At 38.3% G+C, this 24,454-nt stretch overlaps 1 protein-coding gene across 4 annotated transcripts in view; it reads left to right on the forward strand.

Annotated features, from left to right (window-relative positions):
* Positions 1-24,454, forward strand: part of LOC127629756 (endothelin-converting enzyme 2-like) — a 91,481-nt gene that overhangs the window by 22,664 nt on the left and 44,363 nt on the right. For 3 of the 4 annotated variants that reach the window (XM_052106980.1, XM_052106979.1, XM_052106981.1), the window contains 3 exons: positions 15,682-15,765; positions 19,230-19,374; positions 20,536-20,751. In XM_052106980.1, the coding sequence (XP_051962940.1) occupies positions 15,682-15,765; positions 19,230-19,374; positions 20,536-20,751 (445 nt within the window). Of the gene's footprint in view, positions 1-6,825; positions 6,877-15,681; positions 15,766-19,229; positions 19,375-20,535; positions 20,752-24,454 lie in introns of those variants that run through there. The other variant, XM_052106982.1, reaches the window with a different exon arrangement.

The following is a 24,454-nucleotide window of genomic DNA, read 5'->3' on the forward strand; positions in this document are numbered from 1 at the left end:
GTTTTGTTTACTGCCCCCTGGAGAATACAGCTGGTAAAGCTTGTTCAAGCTTGAATTGCTCAGCAATCTTCCTTATTATGGTCTGGGGACATGATTAATTGTGTTAATTAATTAATAATTTTTTTAGCATCTTAAATTGTATATAATTAATCGCACATAATTAACACGTTAAATTGACAGCCCTAGTTAAAATATAATTTTACATTTGCCACTCTCTCTCTGACTCTGACTTGATGAATAAACAACCTCTTTTTATCATGTACCTGTGTATATATGTTTACATATGTTCAGGGCACATTATTAATTGTGTTAATTACATAATAAATTAAATAATTGTATATTAAAATAATTTAAATGAAAATAAATGAATTAAATAACATTTAAATGTTTAATTAATTTAATCGATTTTTTTGAGTAATCACACTGAATTAACGGGTTAAATGCATTATTGGGAAGCATTATAAATGGGCATTTTTTTTTGTATTCAGCATTTAGTATATTTACTAGTGCTGTCGGAGTAAAAAAATATGTTTAATGGCACTAATTTATTTTTATTCTATTAATGACCGGCAGCCATATCTCCCTGCAGCTCTTGCCTGGTTGCCCACTAAAGCTAAGCAGGGTTGAGCTTGGCCAGTACCTGGATGGGAGACCTCCTGGGGAAAACCAAGGTTCCACTGGAAGTGGTATTAGGGAGGCCAGCAAGGGGTGCTCACCCTATGGTCTGTGTGGGTCCTAATGCCCCTGTATAGTGATAGGGACACTATACTGTAAAAAAGGCACTGTCCTGACTCTCTGTGCTCATTAAAAATCCCAAATTTCCCCCATTGGCCCCTATCTACCATTTCCTTGTATTAATCTCCATCCCTTCATCCCAGCTACATCACTCTACTCTCACCCCCAGCTGGTGGGTGTTCTGGTGCAATATGTCTTCCGTTGCATCATCATCCCTGTGCTTTGAGTGCCTAGAAAAGTGCTATATAAATGTAAGGAATTATTAATGCCCTTTAATTAATATGACCCTTTGAATAAACCGTAGGTCATGAGAAGCGAGTCGAGTCAGTTCACAAAAATGGCACTAATGTCACATGCATTGACCGTCGGGAAACAGATGGTGGGAGACATTATGCTGAGACCCGCACAAAGCATTTTATCAATGTAGCACAGCATTAGAACATGCCCGCAAAGCACAGATAGAGCTCCTAACATTGTGACATCATTGCAGCAGCAAGACAGTTGCCATTTGAACACCAGCCTTGCACTGTGAGGTGCGGTGCGAGCGCAAAATGAAAGTGTGAGCGAGGTGATCGTCTGTGTTCTGTGACTGCTACCGGGCCCTTGAATAACATATAACTTGTTCAACTCTGTTGGTGGGGTAGGTTTTGTGTGGATGACTGAACAATAAATCTTGATGAAGCATATTTTGTCCACTCATGTTTATTAAGATATTGTGATTAATCGCGATTAACTACAAAACATTATGCGATTAATCGCGATTACATATTTTAATCGTTTGACAGCCCTAATATTTACTTTTTTATTGACTTCATATCTAGACAGAATAGTACATAATATATCATGAAGTATCTCCTTTAAAAGTACCCTGGCTGATTTAAAGAGGCCTTCACTTTTCCTCCAGAAGTCTTTTATCTCTCCCTCGCTATCTCTCTATTAACTCCAAAATGCTGCAAAATCTGTTTTCAGATTCATTATTCATTCATCAGTTTCAATATTAATTAATACAAATTAATAAATATTCATTAATACTATTAATACATAACCTCACAGCTGTTCCCCACCAATGGCTTCTGATTGGGTGGTTCCTTAGCCAATTAATCGACCCATAAAAGGATCCAGGAAAACATTGATTGAATTAGTGATAGTCTGAGTGAAGGGGGCCTTGTTTCCATGGCGATAGGATGGACAGCAAGAATCTATTGACCTATTTCATTTGACTTGTCTGTATGACTGCGCCACAATGTTTGTGACCAAAATTTCTTCAATGTGCTGCACTGTGGGATGGAAATGCGCACTAACATCCAGATAGTGTAAAGGTATGTGATAATTGTAACACATGAATGAAACAGCACTATAATGTGAATGTATAGACTACCGGTCAAAAGTTTTGAAACACACTCATTCTTTATTATATATTTTTTTTCACATTTTAGAATAATAGTACAAATATAAAAACTATGGAATAACATAAATGGAACTATGGGAATTATGCTGTGACTAAACAAAATCCAAAATAAATCAAAACTGTGTCTAGAATTTGCAGACATGTACTCTTGATATTTTCTGAACCAACTTCTTGAGGTATCACCCTGGGATGCGTTTTAAACAGTATTGAAGGAGTTCCCATCTATTTTGAGCACTTACTGGCTTCTTTTCTTTATTATTTGGACCAAGTCATCAATTTGAAAAACGTAAAAAAATAATTGTTTTAATACAATTTTTGTTTTATAATGAAATAATTAATATGGTGGCACAGTTATATTTTTGTCATTTAAACATTTAAGCATACGCCTTCAGATCAAAAGTTTTTAAGATCATGAGAAACATCTCAGTCATGTGATTCAAAACTTTTGACCGGTAGTGTGTGTGTGTGTGTGTATATGTATGTATATATATATATATATATATATATATATATATATATATATATATATATATAAAATGTGTATATAGTAATGTTAGTCCAAAATAACCATATTCTAGGATTTTAAACCACAGATTTTATTCACACCACCAGACCACAATGTAAACTTATTCACTAATATGCCTCTTTCTGTGGGAGTTAAAAGCAGCTCTTACATTCATACAGATGGGATCATCACAGATGTTTTGTAATAGTTTGTGTTTTGTAATAGATAGTATAGTAGTAAAATCAGAGCAGAAAACAATGCAAAGACATTTGTAACTTCTGAATGAGAGATGTTCACCGGTAGGCGAGTGTACTCGGCAGTCACACATCAGACTCGCGATTCAGAGATGAATCGTAAATCAAATTTCAGTGTCAGAAATATTTGTGCAGACATCACACCTGAATACACCTTCCCTGGGACATGGCATGGATCAAAAGTGTTTTTTTAGGGTTTTCTTGATATTGTTTTTGACTGTTTTTCCATTCACCGCCATTGTTTCGTACAGCCGATGGTCACAAATATGGCAGCTGTGGGAAAAATGTAACTGAAACAGGTCAATAGCAGCATTGAGCGTATGAAGGCCATACAGCAGAGTTTTGACTTTTAGTGATTGCTGTAACACACACACACACACACACACACACACACACACACACACACATTTTTGCTCAACTATCTAAATGGACATACCATAGACTATTGTTTTTATATAAACTAACTATAATTACTATACACTAACCCTAAACAACATCCTAAACCTAACCTTAACAGAAACATTTTAGCATTATTAAAATAAAACAACATTATTTAATTTATGTATGGATTGTTTTTCAAATGAGGACATCCAAAATTGTCCACAAAGGGATGTTTTGTCCGATTTACTTCTGGGATACAAAATTGTCCCCAAACTATAGCTAAGTACACACACACACATGCACATATCAAATGCCCAAACAACACACACAAACACACAGCGACTACTAAACAGTCCTGCAGCCTCAGGGCAGGATTACATTGTTTCTGTCTGAAGTATACTTTTTTCAATCTCTGCAGAGTAGAAGGCTGTGACAGAGAGGTATGTATTTGTTTCTCATAAGTTTGCACTTAAAAGTGCTCAGACTGGTACTTCACATAAAATATGTCATAACTTCACAAAGGCCACATAACAAAAGCATAAACAACATAACACCAACTAGATTTTTACACTTTCTGAAGAAAATGTGTGTTGTGCTTGCCTGTTCAAAACTTGCTGCCGCAATGCTAAGGTGGGTGATTGCCAGGCATTGCTATGACAATCCTAGACTAGCTAATCGAAAAGATCCAAGCACCAAGTCTGTATGATATTGTGGTCTCTAGATATGGTTTGGATCCCTCATTCAATGTAAGTCTATGGGATTTTACAGCTGTTTTATCATCTGCCATGCAAAAATTGTGCGTCTGATTGCTTAGAAAAGTAAAAGCACACCTCTCCTCAACCCTACATTTTAGATATGTTTATGCTTGCCTTAGCATCTTTACAATACATTTGCTGGTAAACTTGTGACTTCAGTGGCTTATAAACCTTTATAAGCATATTCATGAGCTATGCAGTGGTGTCTCCAAATAAATGTATAAGAGAAATATTTACTAAACAAGATCATATTAATGAGCCACACTGACTGTTTCATAAGAGGAAGGGTGTTGGGCTAGAATGAGGATGATTTACAGAGATAAAAGTAAGATAAACAGATACAATTCTTTCAAGACAGCTTGGAAGACAGCTTGAGTTTAGCACTTAATTGTCAAAATGAAAAAGGTTCAGCCATTATACTCTTTGATTCTTTAAACTTGTTATCTGTTAGCCAATTAGCTAGTTCACATGTGACATGATAAGTCAATTGAAAATGCTATTTGTTCGGGTGGTTGCTGGGGCTTTTCTTCTATCAACTTGCAAGGTTAACAGACTGTAAAAAGACAGTAGGTGTTGGCACATAAAAGCACATCTTCAATAATCTGGCTTGGCACACATTGCTATCATAGGTTAATAAATTAAATAATATATTCATATAGCTAGTCTAAGTCACTAGTAAAGAAAGCTCTGGGCTTTCCTGGTCCAGGTACACATTATTTGTCAGGTCATTAGCCAATTAAGCCATTCAGTCAACAGGCCCAGGCACACATAGAAATTTTGTTCATTTAGTTAAAATTTAGCTTTATGCCATTTGAAATTTCTAGCAAACACTTGGTGCACATGGCTTTTCGGAGCAGCAGTAGTACACAAGTCTTGGCGATAGATCTGCTTGGTAGGTGGAGTTGTGTTTTGTGTTTTTATGTTATGCATTTGTGCAGCTTCTCTGCATTGTTGGGGGATTGTTTGTATGTCTATTTGTGTAGCAGCATATCCTATATGCTCGATGCGGCAAGTCTTGCATTTGGTATAATTGTGCAGCAGCAGCAGCATGTCCACATGTTTAACTCAGTATGTATCACATCCACATAAACATGCTAAATCTTTCAGAGAGTTGTCATGGCTGCACACAATTTATGATTGTGTGATATGCTGCCTTCTAGTCCTCTAGGGAATTTCCAGCTTGGAGTACATAATCGTGTTGTGCATTTTACTTTAGTCAGAAAAAAGGACTAATTGGGCAATTTCATATTTCTTTCTTTTTTTATAATTGCTGACAGAAACTAAACTTGCTACACAAAGATTGGAAGCACCAACTCAATAAAGTGTAGAACAAAGGATCTGCACTAGGTGTATAATAATGCTTTATGTATTTTATCATTCTCGTGCTGCCATAGAGAACGATGGGAAATGTAGTTTTTTTTGCAAGGTTTTGCCATCTCATTTAACCTTTTAATCTCATGTCTTAAGTAACACCGCACCTTTTCTACCCCTTTACCTTATTTATTGTTTGGAGTTACGTCACCAACACTTCAGTATTCTTCAAACAACAAAAAAAGCCAAAATAGCAAAAATAAATAAATAAAAAGAAATCTAATTGCCTAATTACCAAAAGTGTATAGGGTCGTTAGTGACCCGACATTGGTGATAGTGTTGCAATATATATTTATGCTTCCTAAATCATATTTTATGATTATTTCATATCTATTTAGGTTTATTATAACAGGATATATATTGTTTGTTTATTAATAGGCAAATGAGCACTATATTCATACATATGTATAGCCTACTATTTCATGTCGATATGTGAAATGCATGCACACATACATATTATAGATGCTTATTATTACTTAAGGTGGCAAATTATTTATATTTGACATTTATGAAGAAACAGCATGGAAGTAAACAATAACAAGTACAACACGTGAACAGTATGATATGGCTTTTAACATTTGGGTATACTACGGAAATTCTTGTACATCTAAGACTCAATAATAATGGCTTCCTGAGAAAATACACGTGTAGATTATGTGTTATATGAACCTCAGTAGGTGTTTTCATTTCATTTCTTATAATTTCAGCAAGAATGTATTGAATCCATTTCTATCATCTCTTTGATATTTAAAATCTAAAATGGAAAAATATAACAGAATATATTAAACTCTATTACTTTCTAATGGTCTTTTGTAGATCCCGTTGTGATTATGTGCTGGGTCACAAAAGACCCGAGGTATATAATAATGTTTAGAGAAACAAACTATTGTACAGTCGACATTCACAATGAAAACTTTAAATAATTTTTTTTTATGACAAATAATTGTGTTTTTAACAATGATTCTTTTCTTCATGATTCTTCTTTATAAAAAAGTCTGGCTCAAATAAAATCCAGTTTCTCAATGGTAATTGAGAAAAACAATACGATGCAGTTCATGTGGGCTCATCTTGTACTGTAAATATTTCCATCATCACGTAAATCATTCTGACACGATGACAAGAAATCAGTCTGCATTGGTAGGTAGATTCTGTTTCTGGCTTCCCATGGATTGCATCCCAAATCACTGTCCCCACAAATTAAAATTTTTACATCTTCCCCAAATGCACATGTTTCACTGTTACCATGTAACAGAGGTAGGAGTCTCCTTTTAGGAAGTGAGGTTTATCTGTTCCTAACTCCCTCGGTAGCGACCTGCCCTTTCTGGGTTATGCTACTAAAACATTGGCTTTCTGCCACCTGTTCTTCAATGGATTGTTTTTACCAGTTACACCACAGCAGTGGCACCAGTCCACTTCTGCTTTTTGGATCATTGGTGTCTTTCTACGTAAAGTGAATGTTGATGCACGGTAAGTCTCGAGAGATCCATCTATGGTTTTTTGTGCCGCTTTGACTTGGGTTCTCTTTATTTATAGTCTGTTATGACTATATCTTTTAGTATATAAGACATTGGCTATGTTCAGAATGGAATACTAGCATACTGACTGTAAAACTGCATGTGGAACTGTACCACCTATGTAACGATAAACATTTCAAACAGTAGTTTGATACATTGTCACATGACCTTATTACATTTGTCAAATACTGTACTTAATACTGCGTAAATGTCTTCTTGCTGTGCATACAGAATACTCCCTATTGTTTTTAAAAATAGCATCTGAAATATTATGAACTATTCAATGATAAATATTTGAAAAAGTTAGTATGCTACATTGTCACATGACCATATTACCTCATTATGTGCATGTTTAATTCTGCGTCCAGTTATCATCTCAGAAATAAAATCAGTTGTTTTGCATTTTAGTCCAGGTTTTTTTTTAATGTTGTACATTTTGCAGTCCCATTAAATAATTGCGGTTAAATCAGTAATATTTATGGAAAATAGATAGGCTAATATTATAGATAGTTAATAGGATGATATTTGAAATATATTTATTATTAATACATTATTTATATTACATTAATTGGTACAATTGGATTCTCCTGAGAACTTTATCTTTTCACTCATGTAGGCACTTGCGTGTGAGGTCTTTCTCAGAGGCCTTAAGTGCGTGCCGCTTAGAACGTCGTGGTCACACATGGCAGTTGAAGTGTCTAGTGTTCATCCGGTCTCCACATAATCAGTACATTTGCCATTGCCTGCAATATTTTGTGATACTTTAAGAGGAGTTTTTGTGTTGTCCATTTCTCATTTGCCTCTTTTTATTTCATTTATTGCCTTAAACTGTTATAAAAAATAAACTGTTTGGCAACAACAAATTCTGTCTCAACGATGGTCAATTTTGTTCATGTCATGATATGCTGGAGTATCTTTGGATCCAAAAACATGTCGCTCTCTGGATTCAAAGCAATCAGCGACTGAGCAAGACGTGTGTTGCGTTGAGAGCAGGTTTCCCTCAAAAGCCCAATGGCCTCCATCCTTACCTCTGCACCATATGTCCGCTCTGCGTTGCTCTCTGAAAGCAAGGATGTAATATCCTTATAAGACCTAATGATCGCTGACAAGGACGATACATTTCTTGTTCATCTTTGCTCAAGTAGTTGCTTTAATCGCTCGCCTTTGTACTGCGCTGAAACTTTGTACTGGGCTTCAGAAATAATTTGTACAGGTTGTAACCTACATAAAAAATAAAAATAAAAAAAAATCAGTGGCTGCTTTCTCTGCTGCCAAAGTGTTCAAAACCACCAGGTGCAGTTGTAGGTTCAAGCAATCAACATGTGTGATATCTCAACCCAGTTTCTGTTGCAGTAGCTTCTGCACACTACTGTGCTTCCCAGCCGTAATCAAAGCTTTGTCATGAAAACCTTTGAAGTGTTCAGCCCGGCTTTTGTCAGCTCTTCTATTATTTTGTCTGCCAGCATGTTGGCATCACTGGTATCTGTACTGGCTATTGTAAGAAGATGATCTGTTGTTTAACTGAATGCAGACAAGAAGCAAATGAAGATATGTACCCTCACATCCAGAGCCGCTCCATGTCCTATCCACTTTAATAATATATCACGACCTCTGGTACAATGGCATCAGTCCAGACTTTACTCATAATGCAGATCAGTTAATTTTGCATGTCCGGAATAGTGTAGCTTGCATTACGGAGAATATGTTTTATTGTTTCAGCCAACTAAGGGTCTTTCTTGATGTTATAATTTAATAGAGAGAAAAAGGCGACTGCTTCCCTCTACCATGTCATCAAATGCATCCCAGCTTCTTTTCAAGGGTGACAGAGTTTTGGCGAGAAATCACACAACATCAATAAGAGCAGTAGTGATTGGTCTGTTGTGTGCCATTCCAAACATAGCCTTAGAGACTAAAAGAACTGAATTTCACATGACAACACTTCAGAGATGTGTCACGTAGAAATGAATGAGGAAGTTTGCTGCAAGTATGTGTGGGTGGTTTTCACGTCAAGGTGTCCTACATTGTTTTTCCTTTTCTAAAAAAACTTCCATGACCAGCCACCCAGGAATCTTGTGAATCTTGTCCAAACCTCTGGAGGGAATTCTTTTGGGTGTAACCTCCTAAAACAACATCCCCCCTCTCAGTCATGGTCATTGCATTGCAATGGAGTATGGAAAATTAAGACAAACAACTGAAATGTCAATTATGAGGAAACATCAGACTCTGGAAAACAAGTGAATGAAGGGAAAATGTCAAGCCAGTGATTAGCAGTTCTTGAGACTTGTGTTTGTGTATGTGATTGTGTGGGAGTTGCAAGTGCATTGCATTTGTTTCAGATCACAATGAGTCAGAGATTTGTCTTTGTAATCTAATTTATGGTTTCCTGTAAAAGCCCATTAAGGAACAATGTACTGAAACTCCAAATCTCGCAGTGGAGACACAACATTTATTAACGAAGACAAACAGCCTAGATCAGGGTTTCCCAAAGGGGGGTTCGCAAATCCTTGGGGGTTCGTGAGGGAACTCCAGGGGGTTTGTAAGAGTAGAGATTGTGTATGAAAATATGTCCGTCATTTACTGATTTTTAAAAACTGATGATTCCAAACATTATCCAGCATTTAACAAATATAAAAAACAAGAACACATCTTAAACCAAGTGCGTCAATTTTCCTTTAAACCAAACTTGTGTCTATGGCTTCAGTGCAGTTTTCTTCCATCAATTAGGAGAGCGCACTCTCATTCTCTCTCTCTCTCTCTCTCTCTCTCTCTCTCTCTCTCTCTCTCTCTCTCTGCGCCCTGCATATGTGTCTGTGAGAGAAAGAGAGTGAGAGTGCGCACTCTCGTGCAATGGACTGGTGGTGAGAAATTGTAATTTTTAATACAAAAGTAAATTATGCGCTACTCGCCGTACAAAGTTATGATGTAGCATTCATTATCAGTAACCAGGGCTTGACTGGGAAGAGAAATCGCCCCAGGATGTTATATAGCAACTGGCCCAAAAGTTGGGGGTGTTCGCTGTCCTTTTCTGCATAATGCGACGCCGTTTTGTGGTCCATTTTGTATAATGCATAATCATTTTAGCTTATCGCGGCCCATTCAGCCCATTTCGCGGCCAACCCACCGGCCCACTCGGTTCTCCCGATGGCCAGTCCTCCCCTGATCGGCCCCAAAGTGTGTCAGCCCACCGGGAAAATGCATGGTATGCCAGATTACCAGTCCAGCCCTTTCAGTAACACAATAATTTTTAAAAGTAAAAAACTTGCACTAACCAGACATTGTTTTCCCTCTAGTCCAGAAAATCAATAGGCAATGGCTGTACCAACTTGCCTGTACTGTTAACCGCTTGTGTGCTGGTTATGTTCACTGCCGAACCAACCGGTTGGCGGAGGCTTCTGTTGGGTCTTAAAGGTATCAATTAGGCAGCCGCCTACTATTTCCTTGCAGGCAGCTGAAACTTAAAATATAGGCTAATCATTTAGAATTTCCTAAAAAATATATAAATATAATGTTTAATTTCCTATAAATATTTCTAGAAGTAAGAAGGACATGTTCCCCAACCCCAGGTTATAAGGGTAACTTCAATGAAAACACATTTTTAATTATTTAAATGTTTTTAAATATATCAAGATATCTAGTGTAGGCTACATACACAAATGGAATAGCATAGATTTATACAATTTTCAGGTAAATAAAAACAAATAAATAAATAAATAAAATAGACCATATGTCAAAGACAGATAAAAACAGACCACTGACAATACTGTTTTTTTTTTTTTTTTTTTTGTATGTATGTGTCAGTGTTGGGTTTAATGCATTACTAAGTAATTAATTACTGTAATTAAATTAATTTGTCATTGAAAAAAGTGAAGTAAGGAATTATTCTTAATTTTCAGTAATTTATTTATAGTTACTTCTGATATAATTATGTTAAATACTTTATAGACTATAGAACAATTAAAACAATAGTGAATTTAAAATCAAAACAATTGTCTAATATTAAAAATGTATGTTTTCTAATTTAATGCAGCCCCCTTAAATTCTTTGGCCAGTTCAAGAATAATTTATTTGATTTTATATTATTTATTTGAAAGAATTAAAAGAACAATTTCATGTCTATCTATATTTTTCATCTGGTCGAGGTGATTGAGAGTAGCGTTCTTTTGTACTTTAAAACATCTTCCGTAGGGCACTTGTGGCTTTGTTGTATCTCACTTTCGCTAAACAATCTTAGTGCATTTAACCTTCAATAGAGTCATCTGTCTTTTAGACAAGGGCTTTTAGCAAACAAAGGTATGTGAAGGACTTTGCGTAAAACAGCATTTGCATTGTATAAGTGTGTGAGTGTGCGTGTGCGTTAAAAAATAATGAATGATGGAGGAATTGTTCTTTCTCTTGAATTTCTTTAGGTGTGAATGGGAAAATTTAATATTTAAAGTGTTTCTGAGTTTTTAATGGACGTTTGTTACTTGTAATACATGGTGATTCTGTCTTGAGGTGTAGATTAGCTACCTCTTCAACTATGAATGTGTGTTTGTATAAGTTTCTCTGATGACTGAGAGGGGGCTAGGAAACAAGGAATCCCCCCACACAAAATTCATCTCAATTTCACATGCTACTGCAACATCTCTTGGCTGAATATGTGTGCTCAGTTGAGCAAGCTCAACTTTTAAGGTGTATTCTGTTCTCAGTAAATTGATCCTATTAAGTCTTAGCATCAAACTGTTTGAAAATGGAATTTAGTGAATGAAACCTTTGATCTCTCTCTATCTCTGTTTCCAGTCAAACGGCAACCACATTTGCAAGCCATTTTACTTCTGTAATGTGACAGAACAGAGGCCGGTTTAGATGGCCCAGGAGCTGGCCACAGGGCAAGGGCCGGTTCAGGGGACCTGGGAGGTGGCCACAGGACAGAGGCTGGTTTAGGTGGCCCGGGAGCTGGCCACAGGGCAAGGGCCGGTTCAGGGGACCTGGGAGGAGGAGTGGCCACTGGGGGAGCTGGCGGAGCTGTATGAGGCGGAGCCAAGGAGGACTTCTGAGGCGGAGCAGTCAAAGACTTGGGTGGCGGCGCCGAAGGAGGCGTAGGCAGGGCCGCAGGAGACCCTGGGGGCCGAGCAGAGGCAGGCAGAGCCGTGGGAGACACTGTGGGCGGAGCAGAGGCAGGCTGAGCCGTGGCGGACTCTGAGGGCAGCACAGAGGCAGGCAGAGCCGTGGGAGACTCTGAGGGCAGAGCAGAGGCAGGCAGAGCCGTGGCAGACTCAGGTGGGAAGGCCTTGGGTGGGTCAGGAGGTGGAACCGTGGTGGGCTCTGGAGACGGGTACGAAGGTGGCTCAAGAGACGGAGCCGTGGTAGGCGGAGTCAATGAGGACTTCGGAGGTGGAGCCGTAGAAAGCTTGGGAGGAGGCGCTGTGGAAGGCGTAGGCAGAGCCGAGGGAGGCTCGGGAGGCGGAGCTGGGGGAGGCTCCGGAGGCAGAGCCATAGGATGCTCGGGAGGCGGAGCCCTGGAAGGCTCAAGAGGCGGAGCCCTGGAAGGCTCAAGAGGCGGAGCCCTGGGAGGCTCGAGAGACTTGAGAGGCAGAGCCCTGGGAGGCTCGGGAGACTCGAGAGGCGGAGCCCTGGGTGGCCTGGGTGGCTCGAGAGGAGGAGCCCTGGATGGCTCGGGGGGGGCGGAGCCCTGGAGGGCTGGGGAGGAGCTGGCTCTTGGACGGTCGAGGCCACTGGCACTGGCTCAGGGACTGTCGAGGCTACAGGCGCTGGCTCAGGGACGGTCGAGGCTACAGGCCATGGCTCTCCGATGTCTGAGGCTACAGACACTGGCTCTCTGACGTCCGAGGCTACAGACACTGGCTCACTGACATCTGGAGCAACAGGCACTGGCTCACTGGCGTCTGGGGCTATAGACTCTGGCTCACTGACGTTTGAGCCTGTGGGCATTGGCTGGTAGACCATGGTGTGCGCTAGCTTGGGTTCGCTGGACGCTGAGGGCAGAGCCACGGGGGTTCTGGGGACGGAGCTGCGGTAGACGGAGGCTGGAGAGCAGAGACCCTTCCCTTTCTCCTCTTCCTCCGGGCGGATGAGGCTGACAACGCTGGAACACTGTTCGTGGTTGGCGTGGCCTCAGGCTCGCTGGCCGTGGCTGGCGTGGGCTCAGGCTCACTGACCGTGGCTGGCGTGGGCTCAGGCTCGCTGACCGTGGCTGGCGTGGGCTCAGGCTCGCTGACCGTTGCAGATGTTGGCTGGGAGGCGGAAGCCCTTCTTCTCTTCCTCCTCCGGGCGGACGAAGTTGGCCGTGCTGGCTTGTTGACGGCGACAGGCGTGGGGGTTGGCTCGCTGACAGGTGGGGCTGGCGTGACAGGAAGAGCCATGGACGACTGGAGAGTCACCACTGTGGAAGGTGAGGTTGGGTCCTCCTCAACAACGCCCACAGCGAACGGCGAGCCGCAGACCAGTAACGCCGCCTCCATGAAGTCACGGAGAGTCCAGCCGCGTGTCGCCGGTGGCAACCGCTCCTTCAGCGAACTATGCAGGTTGTCCCTGAAGAAGACCACCAGAGAGTAGTCCGGGAAATTCGAGATACTCGCCAGGTTCAGGCAGTCGCGGATGTGGTCTTCCACCGGACGGTTCTCTTGCTTCAGGCAGAGCAGCTGGTAATTCGTACGTTGCACCGCTAGATCCATTTGTGGTTCGATCGTTCTGTTATGAGTGTAGGAAATGCAGGAGAAGGCAGACGGGAGGTTTGGATCTACGTGCGGTTTATTTTGCAACAACAGATAAACAGACACAGGAACAAATGAAAAGTCCACGATGGGAAAATCAAACTAAACACAAAATAAAGTCCAGGAGTACACAGGTTGGGAAACATCCACGAAGGGCAAGGTTACCGCGAACGAACACGAATAAACATCAAGGGCAAACACGAATAAACATCAAGGGCAAACATGAATGAACATCAGGAAACATTAAACGACAACGATCGACAAACGAGAGGAGGAACAACAGGGTTTAAATAGACAGACACGATGATGACAAAATAACAAACAGGTGTGGACAAAACACAGTGCAGGCAGTGATGAGGGCCGGGAAACATGGGAAGTGTAGTTTCTTTGACAAGGACTAGTGAAAAACACAGGGCGGACAACAAGGAAAACGTGACATGGAATGTGATAAGTGAAACAGAAAACACGGGGCAGACAACAAGGGATCGTGACAGCTGCAATATCATATAAGATAAATGTCCTCTTCTATGACATTGCATTATATTAGTAGTGTACAGTATGTTAACTTTATAGCCAAAATACTTTGACATATGTGTATGTGAATAAACCTGAAATAGGAATGTGTTTTAGTCACAATGCACATTATGTAGTTTTGAGATGATTTAGAATGTTTCAAATGGCCTTTGGCATTTAGAAGCTGCTAGTTTAGGACCTGTGAGGAGTCTGTTTCTCAAACTAGAGCCTGTGATTTCCTTTTTTTTTTTTTTCTGGCTGTCCTCTTCACTCTCTATGCTGATTAGATATTCATTTTTCAAAACATTAATGTTGAATAGCCTTGATCTCTCTAGAAAAATAAACTTTAGGAGAAAATAGAATTTCAGGAGAACTGTGTTTCTGTTTGCCTATTTTTAAACCCAGAATTTGACTTGCAAGTGTAAAGCAACTTGTAAGAACTCAATACCTCAGCAAATGGGGAAAACCCTCTGTATTGTGATTTCCACATGGTAGCACAACCATTTCCAATTGTTCTAATAATAAGAACATTTTCTTGAGTACTAAATTATTTCTTTAGAATGCTTTTGTAAGGAATTGGTGAAACAGTATATGTTTTCCCTCACGGGTAAATAAAAAATGTAAGAAATACAAAATAAAACAATTATTTCAAACTGTAATAATAATTTGCAATAAATTATTTTGGCAGTATTTTTGATTAAATTGATTTAGTTAAATTTTTAATAGATTTTCTTGGTCAAAATGTCTTTGTGTTCGAAAATTGGAAGCGTATACACTTTATATAATATAATTTTCATAAAGTAACTTGTAACGTAATTACTTGAGTAGTTTTTCGGTAAACTACTTATTTACTCATACTTGAGTAATAATATATCCAGTAATTCTACTTGTACTTGTAAGTGAATTATTTCTTCAGTTACAGTACTTTTACTTAAGTATAAAAATAAGTATGTATGAATTATGAAGCTGGGACTGGCTTGACAAACACATACATTTAATGACACTTTTAAGCATATAAAGAAGCAAAAACATGCACTGCTTTTCAGCCAGCTACGTCAAATCATAAACACGCGGATAAGCTTCGTACAACCCTCTGCCATCTGCTGATGTCTCTTCTCCTTAAATACTCCCGCCTCCCCTCGCTGGAATCGGCACTTATCTTCCCGGCCTCGCTCTGCCAAGATGCTGCTCAGCTCCGCCCTGCTCACCACACTGTGGATTCCACAATTGTTTAATTTAAAGAATATTACACAAATTTGTTCCCTGCCAAGCCAAAAACTACCGTAAACGAAAATGAAAATGAACTGAAAAACTAAAACTAACAAACACTGTTGATAAAATAACTGAAACTAAACTTAATAATAATTTGAAATTTAAACAAAAAAAAAATTGAAACTAAAATAAAAATTGAAACTAAATTAAAAACCCAATACTATGTTAACGTTGATTCACACATTATAACATTACTCTCTCTCTCTCTCTCTCTCTCTCTCTCTCTCTCTCTCTCTCTCTCTCTCTCTCTTGGTTTTCAGATGTCTAACTACAAGCGTGCAACATTTGAGGAGGACGGGACAGACGTCCCTGACGATGGAGCCATCTCTCCTGACTGTGTGGAGGTGGGTGTGTTTCAAGGTCTTAATACCAGGCAAAATCTGTACATTATCATTTACATTAATCTCAAAGGCAGTTGGCTGGCGCATACAGCCTTGTACGTTCGCAATTTGAATTATGCAATTTTGTTAATGATCACTGTTCTGCGCACTCGCCCTCACACACACATGCTTGCACTCACACACATACGCTCGCACCCATATACACTCACACATACGCTCGCACACATACACATGCTCGCACACACACACATTCTCGCACACACACACGATCACGCTCACACACATGTGCTCACACACATGCGCTCACACACATGCGCCACACACACACACATGCTCGCACACACACACATACATACGCTCACACATACATGCATACGCTCGCACACACATACGCTCGCACACACACAAGAGGCGACAGGACACAGAGGATTCCCTAACTGCTCAAACATAAATCCCCTTAGGCTTTCTTTGTTTCTTTCGTTGCCGTCTTTGTGGTTTTTTGTGCATTCGTTGAATGACAGTGTTACATACTTCTGACTGTTCTCAGTTGGCGATTGCCCTCTGTAGCTCTGCATCCCATATGCAGCTGTACATCAAACCAGACTTTGTTGACTAGACCCTCAGGTGTATTTGGATTCAGTGCTGCAGGCTGCTTGATTTTCTGAAAGTCTGCCTCCGTTAACGCAGGATGGTGGGATGTTTTGTCACGTCCTTCTCGGCAAAGATTTTTTACTACTCCAACGAAAAGGTTGTTGCTAGTGATAAACTCAAGATCTTTCAACAGACACCAGGATCGGCTGATCGGTCAATAATTTATGAACCGGTTAAGCCCCACTCTTAGGCCGACATACCCATTAAATTGTTTAAAAATAATGCACACCCAAAATTATATTTCAACAATTCAATTATTCCTTACTCAATCATCGCAATTTAAGTAACTTTTATGTTTCACCGCTGTTCAAACGCTCCTCGGATCTTATAGTTTGTATAGATAAATGTTTCCCAACAGAAAAGACTAAATATTAAATGAAACAAATGACAACAAAATGCAAATGTATCTCTTGAGTAATCAAAATACTGTAATGTAACTGTATTCTGATTAGCAACAATTTAAATTGAAACTGTAGTGGAATAGAGTTACTAATATTTTGTCATTTTAAATACATAATTCTGTTTCATGTTTTCAGTTACTCCTCAAACCCTTAATGACAAATCTGATTGGTTAATGCCACTACAGGATCATGCGCAGATTCAAGCTTTTTACTTGTGACTATTCTGAGCTGTGACATCAAAGGCAGTCCATTTACTACTATGTTGCACTGGGTACTCACACCTCCAGACGTCAAGCGATATCGTGTGGTGTCCCTTAAGGCTCAATTTTGGGTTCTCTATTACTTAACGCATACATGATTCCTTCAGCTGGTGTAATTAATCAGTACAACATAACCTTTCACCAGTATGCAGATGACATGCAACTTTATCTTTCACTTGCAACAAATGCCCACAATTCAATTTACACCCTGCTGGACTGCATAGAAAACCTACATTTATGTATTTGGCAGAACATATTGCATATTGATGTCACAGAACTTTCTACAGCTAAATAAAGATAAGACAGAAGTACTTGTTATCGGAAATGATGCATAGAGAACATCTATTGTATCATATCTTGACTCATTTTCTCTTAAGGCCAGTAATCACGTCAAGAATTTAGGAATCACGTTTGACAGCTGTCTCAGTTTTAAAAAGCATATTAGCAATAATTGTAAAATGACATATTATCACCTCAGAAACCTTTCCAAAGTATGTGATATTCTCTCCCCCACTGATAGTGAGAAACTCATTCATGCATTTGTTATGTCTAGACTTGACTACTGCAATAATATTTTGGCTGGGTTAACAAAGAGCTCTATCAAAAACTTACAAAGAGTTCCAAATGCAGCTGCACGAATGCTGACTTGCACTGTAATGAGAAATCACATTACTCCTACACAGATCCCATCATTGGCTGCCTGTATCCTTCAGAATTAAGTTCATGATCCTCTTAATATTTTTTAAATGTCTTCATGGTACATACCTTTGTAATATGGTTACTAAATATACTCCAGCAAGACCACTCAGAATAACCAACAGCAACTTGTTGCTTGTACCAACAATATGGTTAAAAAGTGGTGTGTCAGCATTCAGTCATTACGGTCCCAAGCTTTGGAACTCTCTCCTGACAACCTATGTGCAGTTGACTCACTTTAAAAACACAATTGTTCACAAGGATTTTTCCTTGAGGATTTTATTTTCCTATTTATTTTCTTTCCTAGACGTATGTGCATGTACAGTATATCTAGTCTGTAATGCCCTTTGTAAACACTGTTTTTAAAAGGTGCTAAATAAAGCTTTACTTACTTATTTACTATTTTACTCTTTTAAGAGCTCCTTTCTGCTTGAGTTTGATGTACTAAGTATTTATGGAAATTAAACTGCAAAAAATTGCTTTTTTAAAAAAACATTCAGATGATTATGACACAATGATCATGAGCACATTACTATTTATCTGCCCACATTTTCTTATTAATGCCTATTCAGATTACAATTTGAAGTATGCTGGTACACATAGGTTAGTCCAATTATAAAATTGTAATTATAGTCTGAATGTTTAGATCCTATTGTATATTCTCTGTTTAAAAGTGTTAATTTTGTTATGTTTGGTGACTAGACTGGCAAGCATCTTAGATTATATGTGGAAATGCAGGATGGATTTGAGCAATCCCAAAAGTGCAAAAGTCCATGAATGAATAGTCTTAACCTGGGAAATTGTGTACCTACTTAAATCGACCAACTTTTAAAGTTGTGAATTATGGACAGGCTTTAGGAAATGGGCCCTATACTGCTTTACCTTTTAGTGCAGGTTCTGTTATAAGATACAATTGGAAAGAGAGTCCCAGTAACAGTGGGGGTTTCCTAAAAGTGTCCTGTATCATTTATTCCAGCATTATTTCTGATATTGACATTTGTTTTAGAGATGCCTTTTAACTAAAATAGCAGGTTGGATTTCAAGGGATTTTACTGCAGTGAATAGTTAGTGACATTTGATATAGGAACATATTGATTCATGTGGTCTAATTTATTTGCAGCTCACCTTGTGACACCTCTTCTGTTGTTTTGGTATGCAAGCAGATATGAAGAATGCATTTGATACAGTATCCCCAGGCAACACATTCTTTATTCTTTGGGTGCTGAATGTAGTATGTTTTGGGCAAAACCTTACTCTGTGTTCCTGCTGTCTCTATAGAGGCAGACATTTGGTATTAGACAGTTTATTTGAATGCTAATATGATTGATTGATTGATTGATTGATTGATTGATTTTTTGTGTACATACAGTTGCAAGTTTGGCATGTTAACTAGCAATACGTAATATTGAATTTCGAAGGATAAAAAAATATTCAATAATGATTGTTTGCCTGTTTTTAGGTGGGTTTCCGTAAGGGTGGTATTCAGTTATTTGGTCCACTGGGAAGAAGGACTCAGCTGGAGGTGGTTTTGGCTGGTTTGCTTCTCGGTTCACTTCTAGCACTGTTCGGCTGTGCTATCACACTGGGAGTTCGCTATAATAGAGGTAAAACACACATATACATCCAGTAAAATATGTGTATCATGTACAGTAACTTCTTAATTAATATCCCAAGACTTATTGTCCATGATGCAAGTGTGTGGTCCGTTATATATACTTACAGAAATGGTTCACCCAAAAAATAGAACTCTCTCATCATTTACTCACCCTTATACCATGTCAAACTCATATGACTTTCTTTCAAGTGGCTCTGCGCATGCGTCCCGCACAATGCAGTGTAATTGAGCTTCAAATCATGATCGTGCCAAGGAGACTGCAGATGTCAATATTTATAGTGAAAATGGAGTAACATTTTGGTCGTTTCTCACACAAAAGCAATTGTATAGCTTCAGAACACATGGGTTAAACCAATTGAGTTTTATTATCATTTAATTATAATATTTGCATGAACTATTCCTTTAAAGTGCATTCTTGCATTACTGTGTTGGTAACAAACGCAAGGTATTAGAGTTACCTTCAAATATCCTTTGCCATTACAGGATGTTTTTATTCAGGTAGCTATAACTTAATTAACTTGCTAACTTTAACAGACTTTTGCTCAGCCATGACAGTAGTTGACCTGAAAGAGAAAACTGACTGTATGAGAAGACTCAAAAGATTAGAGTAATACTGCTCTAGTGCCCCTTGTTGCAACACAGAGAAGGCAATGCATACTTGTGTTGCATTATTAATAGGGTTGGCCATTTATATTCTAATAATTACATGATATGCCAATTAAATAATCTAATTAATTGCATATATCAATATTTGCCAGGAAAAGCCCAAAATAAACATTATTGTACCAGATGAGTTAAGCATTGATTAGGCAATACAAAAAGTGGCTTTAGAAGGCAATATAGTGTTCATTTTCTATATCATTAAAAATAAGCTAGCCTAACATTGGTCCACAAAAATCAATTTTGCAATTGAATTCGTCAATCTTTTCAAAGTAGACTTATTATAAGATGCATTTACGTACACATGCATACGTACACTTTTCGTGACCTTTCAAGTTGCACTCTATCCAGCTGTGTCCAATAAATTCCTGATAGATAAAACCAAGTCTTGCCCTACATTGTTTCCCACTGTTTATTCTTTTTTACTTGGATATACGCCACATGGAAGTTAAATGTTTTGTGAATGCAATTTCTTTTTTTTACCTCGCAGATCCAGCCCGTAGTATCTGTCTAACAGAGGCATGTGTGACCGTGGCTAGTAAGATTGTGGAGGCTCTGGACCGCTCCGCCGACCCTTGTCAGGATTTCTACCAGTATGCATGTGGGGGCTGGGTCCGTAAAAACCCCCTGCCAGATGGCAGGTCCCGCTGGAGCACATTTAACAGCATCTGGGACCAGAACCAGGCTGTGCTCAAACACCTGCTGGGTAAGAGCTGGAAACACACGCTCACACACACACGCACACTTATCCTTTTGGGATAAGTGGGATTTTTTTCAGTAAATCTCAGTGTTCACTGAAAACATTATCTATGTCAAAAATGTACTTTGGGGAAATACATAGATTTTCTGCTGACAAATAGCTAACTGGCTGTTTAGATTCACTTAGATGTAAACAATGGATATGTAGCAGTCCAGATAAGATAATAATGTCATATCAAATATAATTCTTCCAATATTTCTACCTAAAAGTATTTTTGTATTCTGAATAAATTACTGAATACATTTAAGAGAGAGTATTTTGTATTCTACGGTGCCCAGGAAGGGACGGATTCAGGTCACTTAGTTTTGTCGTGGCAACGTCATATTAACTCGTAGGAACGTGATATGTTGTGGCCACTAGATATTATGTTGAGGGAACAAAATCCTTTTCTCACGACTTTGCATGTCGAGGGAACAACTTTTTTTACACTGACCTATGACCGTGTTGTGGACAAACAGCAAAAATGGAAATGATTAATGAAATAACATTTTATTTTGAATTATAAATTAAATAGTGTGGCCTCTGGAATTAAGACATGCTTAAGTGAAAGCCATCTAAAACTCATTCTTAAAGTTATGGGCTTTGCTGATGAAAATTTGCAAGTTTGAATGAAACTATCAAATTGATCATGTATCATTTAAATGGATGCCTACGGATAATGCTGGATACACAAAATGTTTGGAAAATGTAATACAAGCAAGAAAAGAAGATGTTCGATTAATTTTAAAAGAGTTTGACCCAGACATTTCCAAACATTTTGTAGGGATCCAGCGGTATTCTATATGTGGAGGTGTCCGGGACAAATCCGTCTCATTCACATATTCCATAACATTCAGAATGTGTTTTAGATGGCTTTTACTTAATCATAAATGCCAGCGACCACAAGTCTTTGTATGGAATTCATAATTCAGACTAAAATGTTATTTCATTTATCATCTCCAGTTTTGCTTTTTGTCCATGCTGCGGTCATATAGGTCTTTATTTAGCCCTTTACATCAATGTAAAAAAAGTCGTGGCAAAATATTCTGTTAAGATTATTTTCTCATGGCCACCAAATATTATGTCGAGGGAATGAGATCCTTTTCTCGTGGCCACGAGAAATGTGTAAAGCTGATAAACCTTGTAACCTTCAGACAACATGCACAAGGACACTAGAAAGGTTTCTGTCTTTCCTCCTAGAACATGCTAAAAAGGACAATTTAGACAATTTAGTGCGTGTGTGTGTGTGTGTGTGTGTGTGTGTGTGTGTGTGTGTGTGTGTGTGTGTGTGTGTGTGTGTGTGTGTGTGAACGGATCAGTAGATGTGCAGCATGCTGAGGTGAAATCCTCGGCATACGAAGTCTTGGCAATATATTATTTAGTGGCCACAACATATTATCATGTTCCCATGTGTTAATATGACGTGGCCATGACAAAACTAAGTGAACCGAACCCGTCCCATCTCAGGTACCATAGTAATCAGCCCAGACTACTTTAAGTATTTTTCCCAACCCTACGAATGTAGAGCCACAAGACTCAAATATTATACGTGTTCAAATGAAACTAATGCAATCACTTACTGACCTTGTTTTGGCAATATTTTTCAACTCCTGTCATAACTGTGTAAAGCTCAGTCTTTCCTCCTAGAACATGCTAAAAAGGACAATTTAGACAACTTTGCAGCTCAAAATAACATAATTTTTTTGGAACAATAAATAGAAGCATTTTAACAAAAATACAAGCCACTTTTCCATTGTAAGTGCATTACTGTAAACACGATTTTTGTTTGTTTTTACAAAAGTATGTTCTGTAGTAATTGACAGCATAGAGCTTTTTGTTTTGACTTGTATTCAAAAGTTTAACGAAAAGTAAACCGTAATTTGAGAGTCTGTCAATCTCTCCATCAAATGTAGATTTTATAAGAATCAGATATCCAAAAAAAGTATATTTTATTTAGTTTTTCAACACATTTCTCCATTCTCTCCTCTAATTGTTGGCCTATTTGGCTCTGACTGTTCATTTAATAAAACAGTGGCTTTGATCACAAGTTCCCTCTCTGTCTAATGTGTGCGTTCTCACACTGGGGCCCCTGCGGGCGTAATGCCCCAATGACAGTCAATTAAATTGACTCTGTGTGCTGCATCACCCCCTCAGCCAGCTACAGCTAATCACATGACACTGTTCTCTCACTGCTTGCACCACTCTGCACATTTAATTACTCTCGCCTAACATGAACACAGTGTATACAGTATCTTATCTAATTCTATAGGGTATTTAATACTACATTTGTGGATTGTGGTTCAGGTTTTTATTTGTTCAAGAATTTGATTAGGGAAGGGTGTGTGTGTGTGTGTGTGTATTTATCACTTTGTGTGGACCAATGTTTTCTGTGAGGGTTAGGTTTAGGGGTAGGGTTAGGGGATAGAATATATAGTTTGTACAGTATAAAAATCATTTATGTCTATGGAAAGTCCCCATAAAACATGGAAACCCAAACACGTGTGTGTGTGTGTGTGTGTGTGTGTGTGTGTGTGTGAACACAATGTTCGAGCGAACAGTAAATAAAAAGGATTCCCTAATGATCTGTGACAGAAAACTACGCAAACCTTCACAGAGAGAGAGAGCGAGAGAGAAAAGAGGAGAAAAGAAAGTTGATGAAAAAGGGAGTTACACTGTTTTACAGTGTAACTGTAAACATGAATTCAAAACTTGACACTATTTACTTTCATGTTCCTGGTCTTATATAACATGCATTGTGCTTGTTATTTCTTTGTAATCTTTTATCAAAATGTAATAACTTGCTCTGTCTCTAAAATTACTTCTCTTTTCAGCTGACATCACAATCCCTTTATTGTTATTATTTTTATAATATCTCCTCTAATATACCTGTCAGAAAACGTTTATGTTGACTACAGAGAAAACATGAAATGGCTCGACGAGCGTCATTTTCTTGTACTGTGTTGAAGTGTTTTCTATTGAAATAGACATTCTCACTCTAGAATTTTTTTTTATATACCTGCGAGTGCAAGATATGTCTTCACTATTTTTGGTCAATTTTCCGAAAGGTGCGTGAAGAGCCCAGGGAAGGACACAGAGGAAATGTATTTTACTAGTTTTACGTAAGCTTGCATTATTTTTTATTTATCATTTTGGGTTCCATTACAATACCTTTATCAATCCCTTCAAAAATTTACCATGGTTTTACTACCATGGTAATTATATTTGAACCATATTCGTAATAAAACCATAGCATTAATACAGGAAAACTGAAACTATTGCAAAATCAAAACATGGCTGCTACAGTTTTACTATTATAACACAATTGTATTTTTTTTTTAAACCGTGTTTTAAATAAAATAAAATAAAATAAAAAGTGTCCTTATGAACAATAACCATGGTTTCACTATCGTAAACCTGCAGTTACCATGTAACTATTTTAAACACCATGGCATATGTACCACAAAAAAAATTATAATGGTGTTACTATAATTAAACTAACAATGTTTTTTTTTTTGGCTGAATGATTATGATTTTATATTTTAATTTAAGGTTTTAATCATGAATGTCTTGGTTAAAATATGGTTACTGTTGTAAAACCATGGTAAATTATGTGGTAACCGAGTTATTTTAAATACCTTAATTGAACTATAGTTACTGTAGTAAACCCATG

This window comes from Xyrauchen texanus, chromosome 36 (genome assembly GCF_025860055.1).
Source record: "Xyrauchen texanus isolate HMW12.3.18 chromosome 36, RBS_HiC_50CHRs, whole genome shotgun sequence".
Taxonomy (NCBI): Eukaryota; Metazoa; Chordata; class Actinopteri; order Cypriniformes; family Catostomidae; genus Xyrauchen; species Xyrauchen texanus.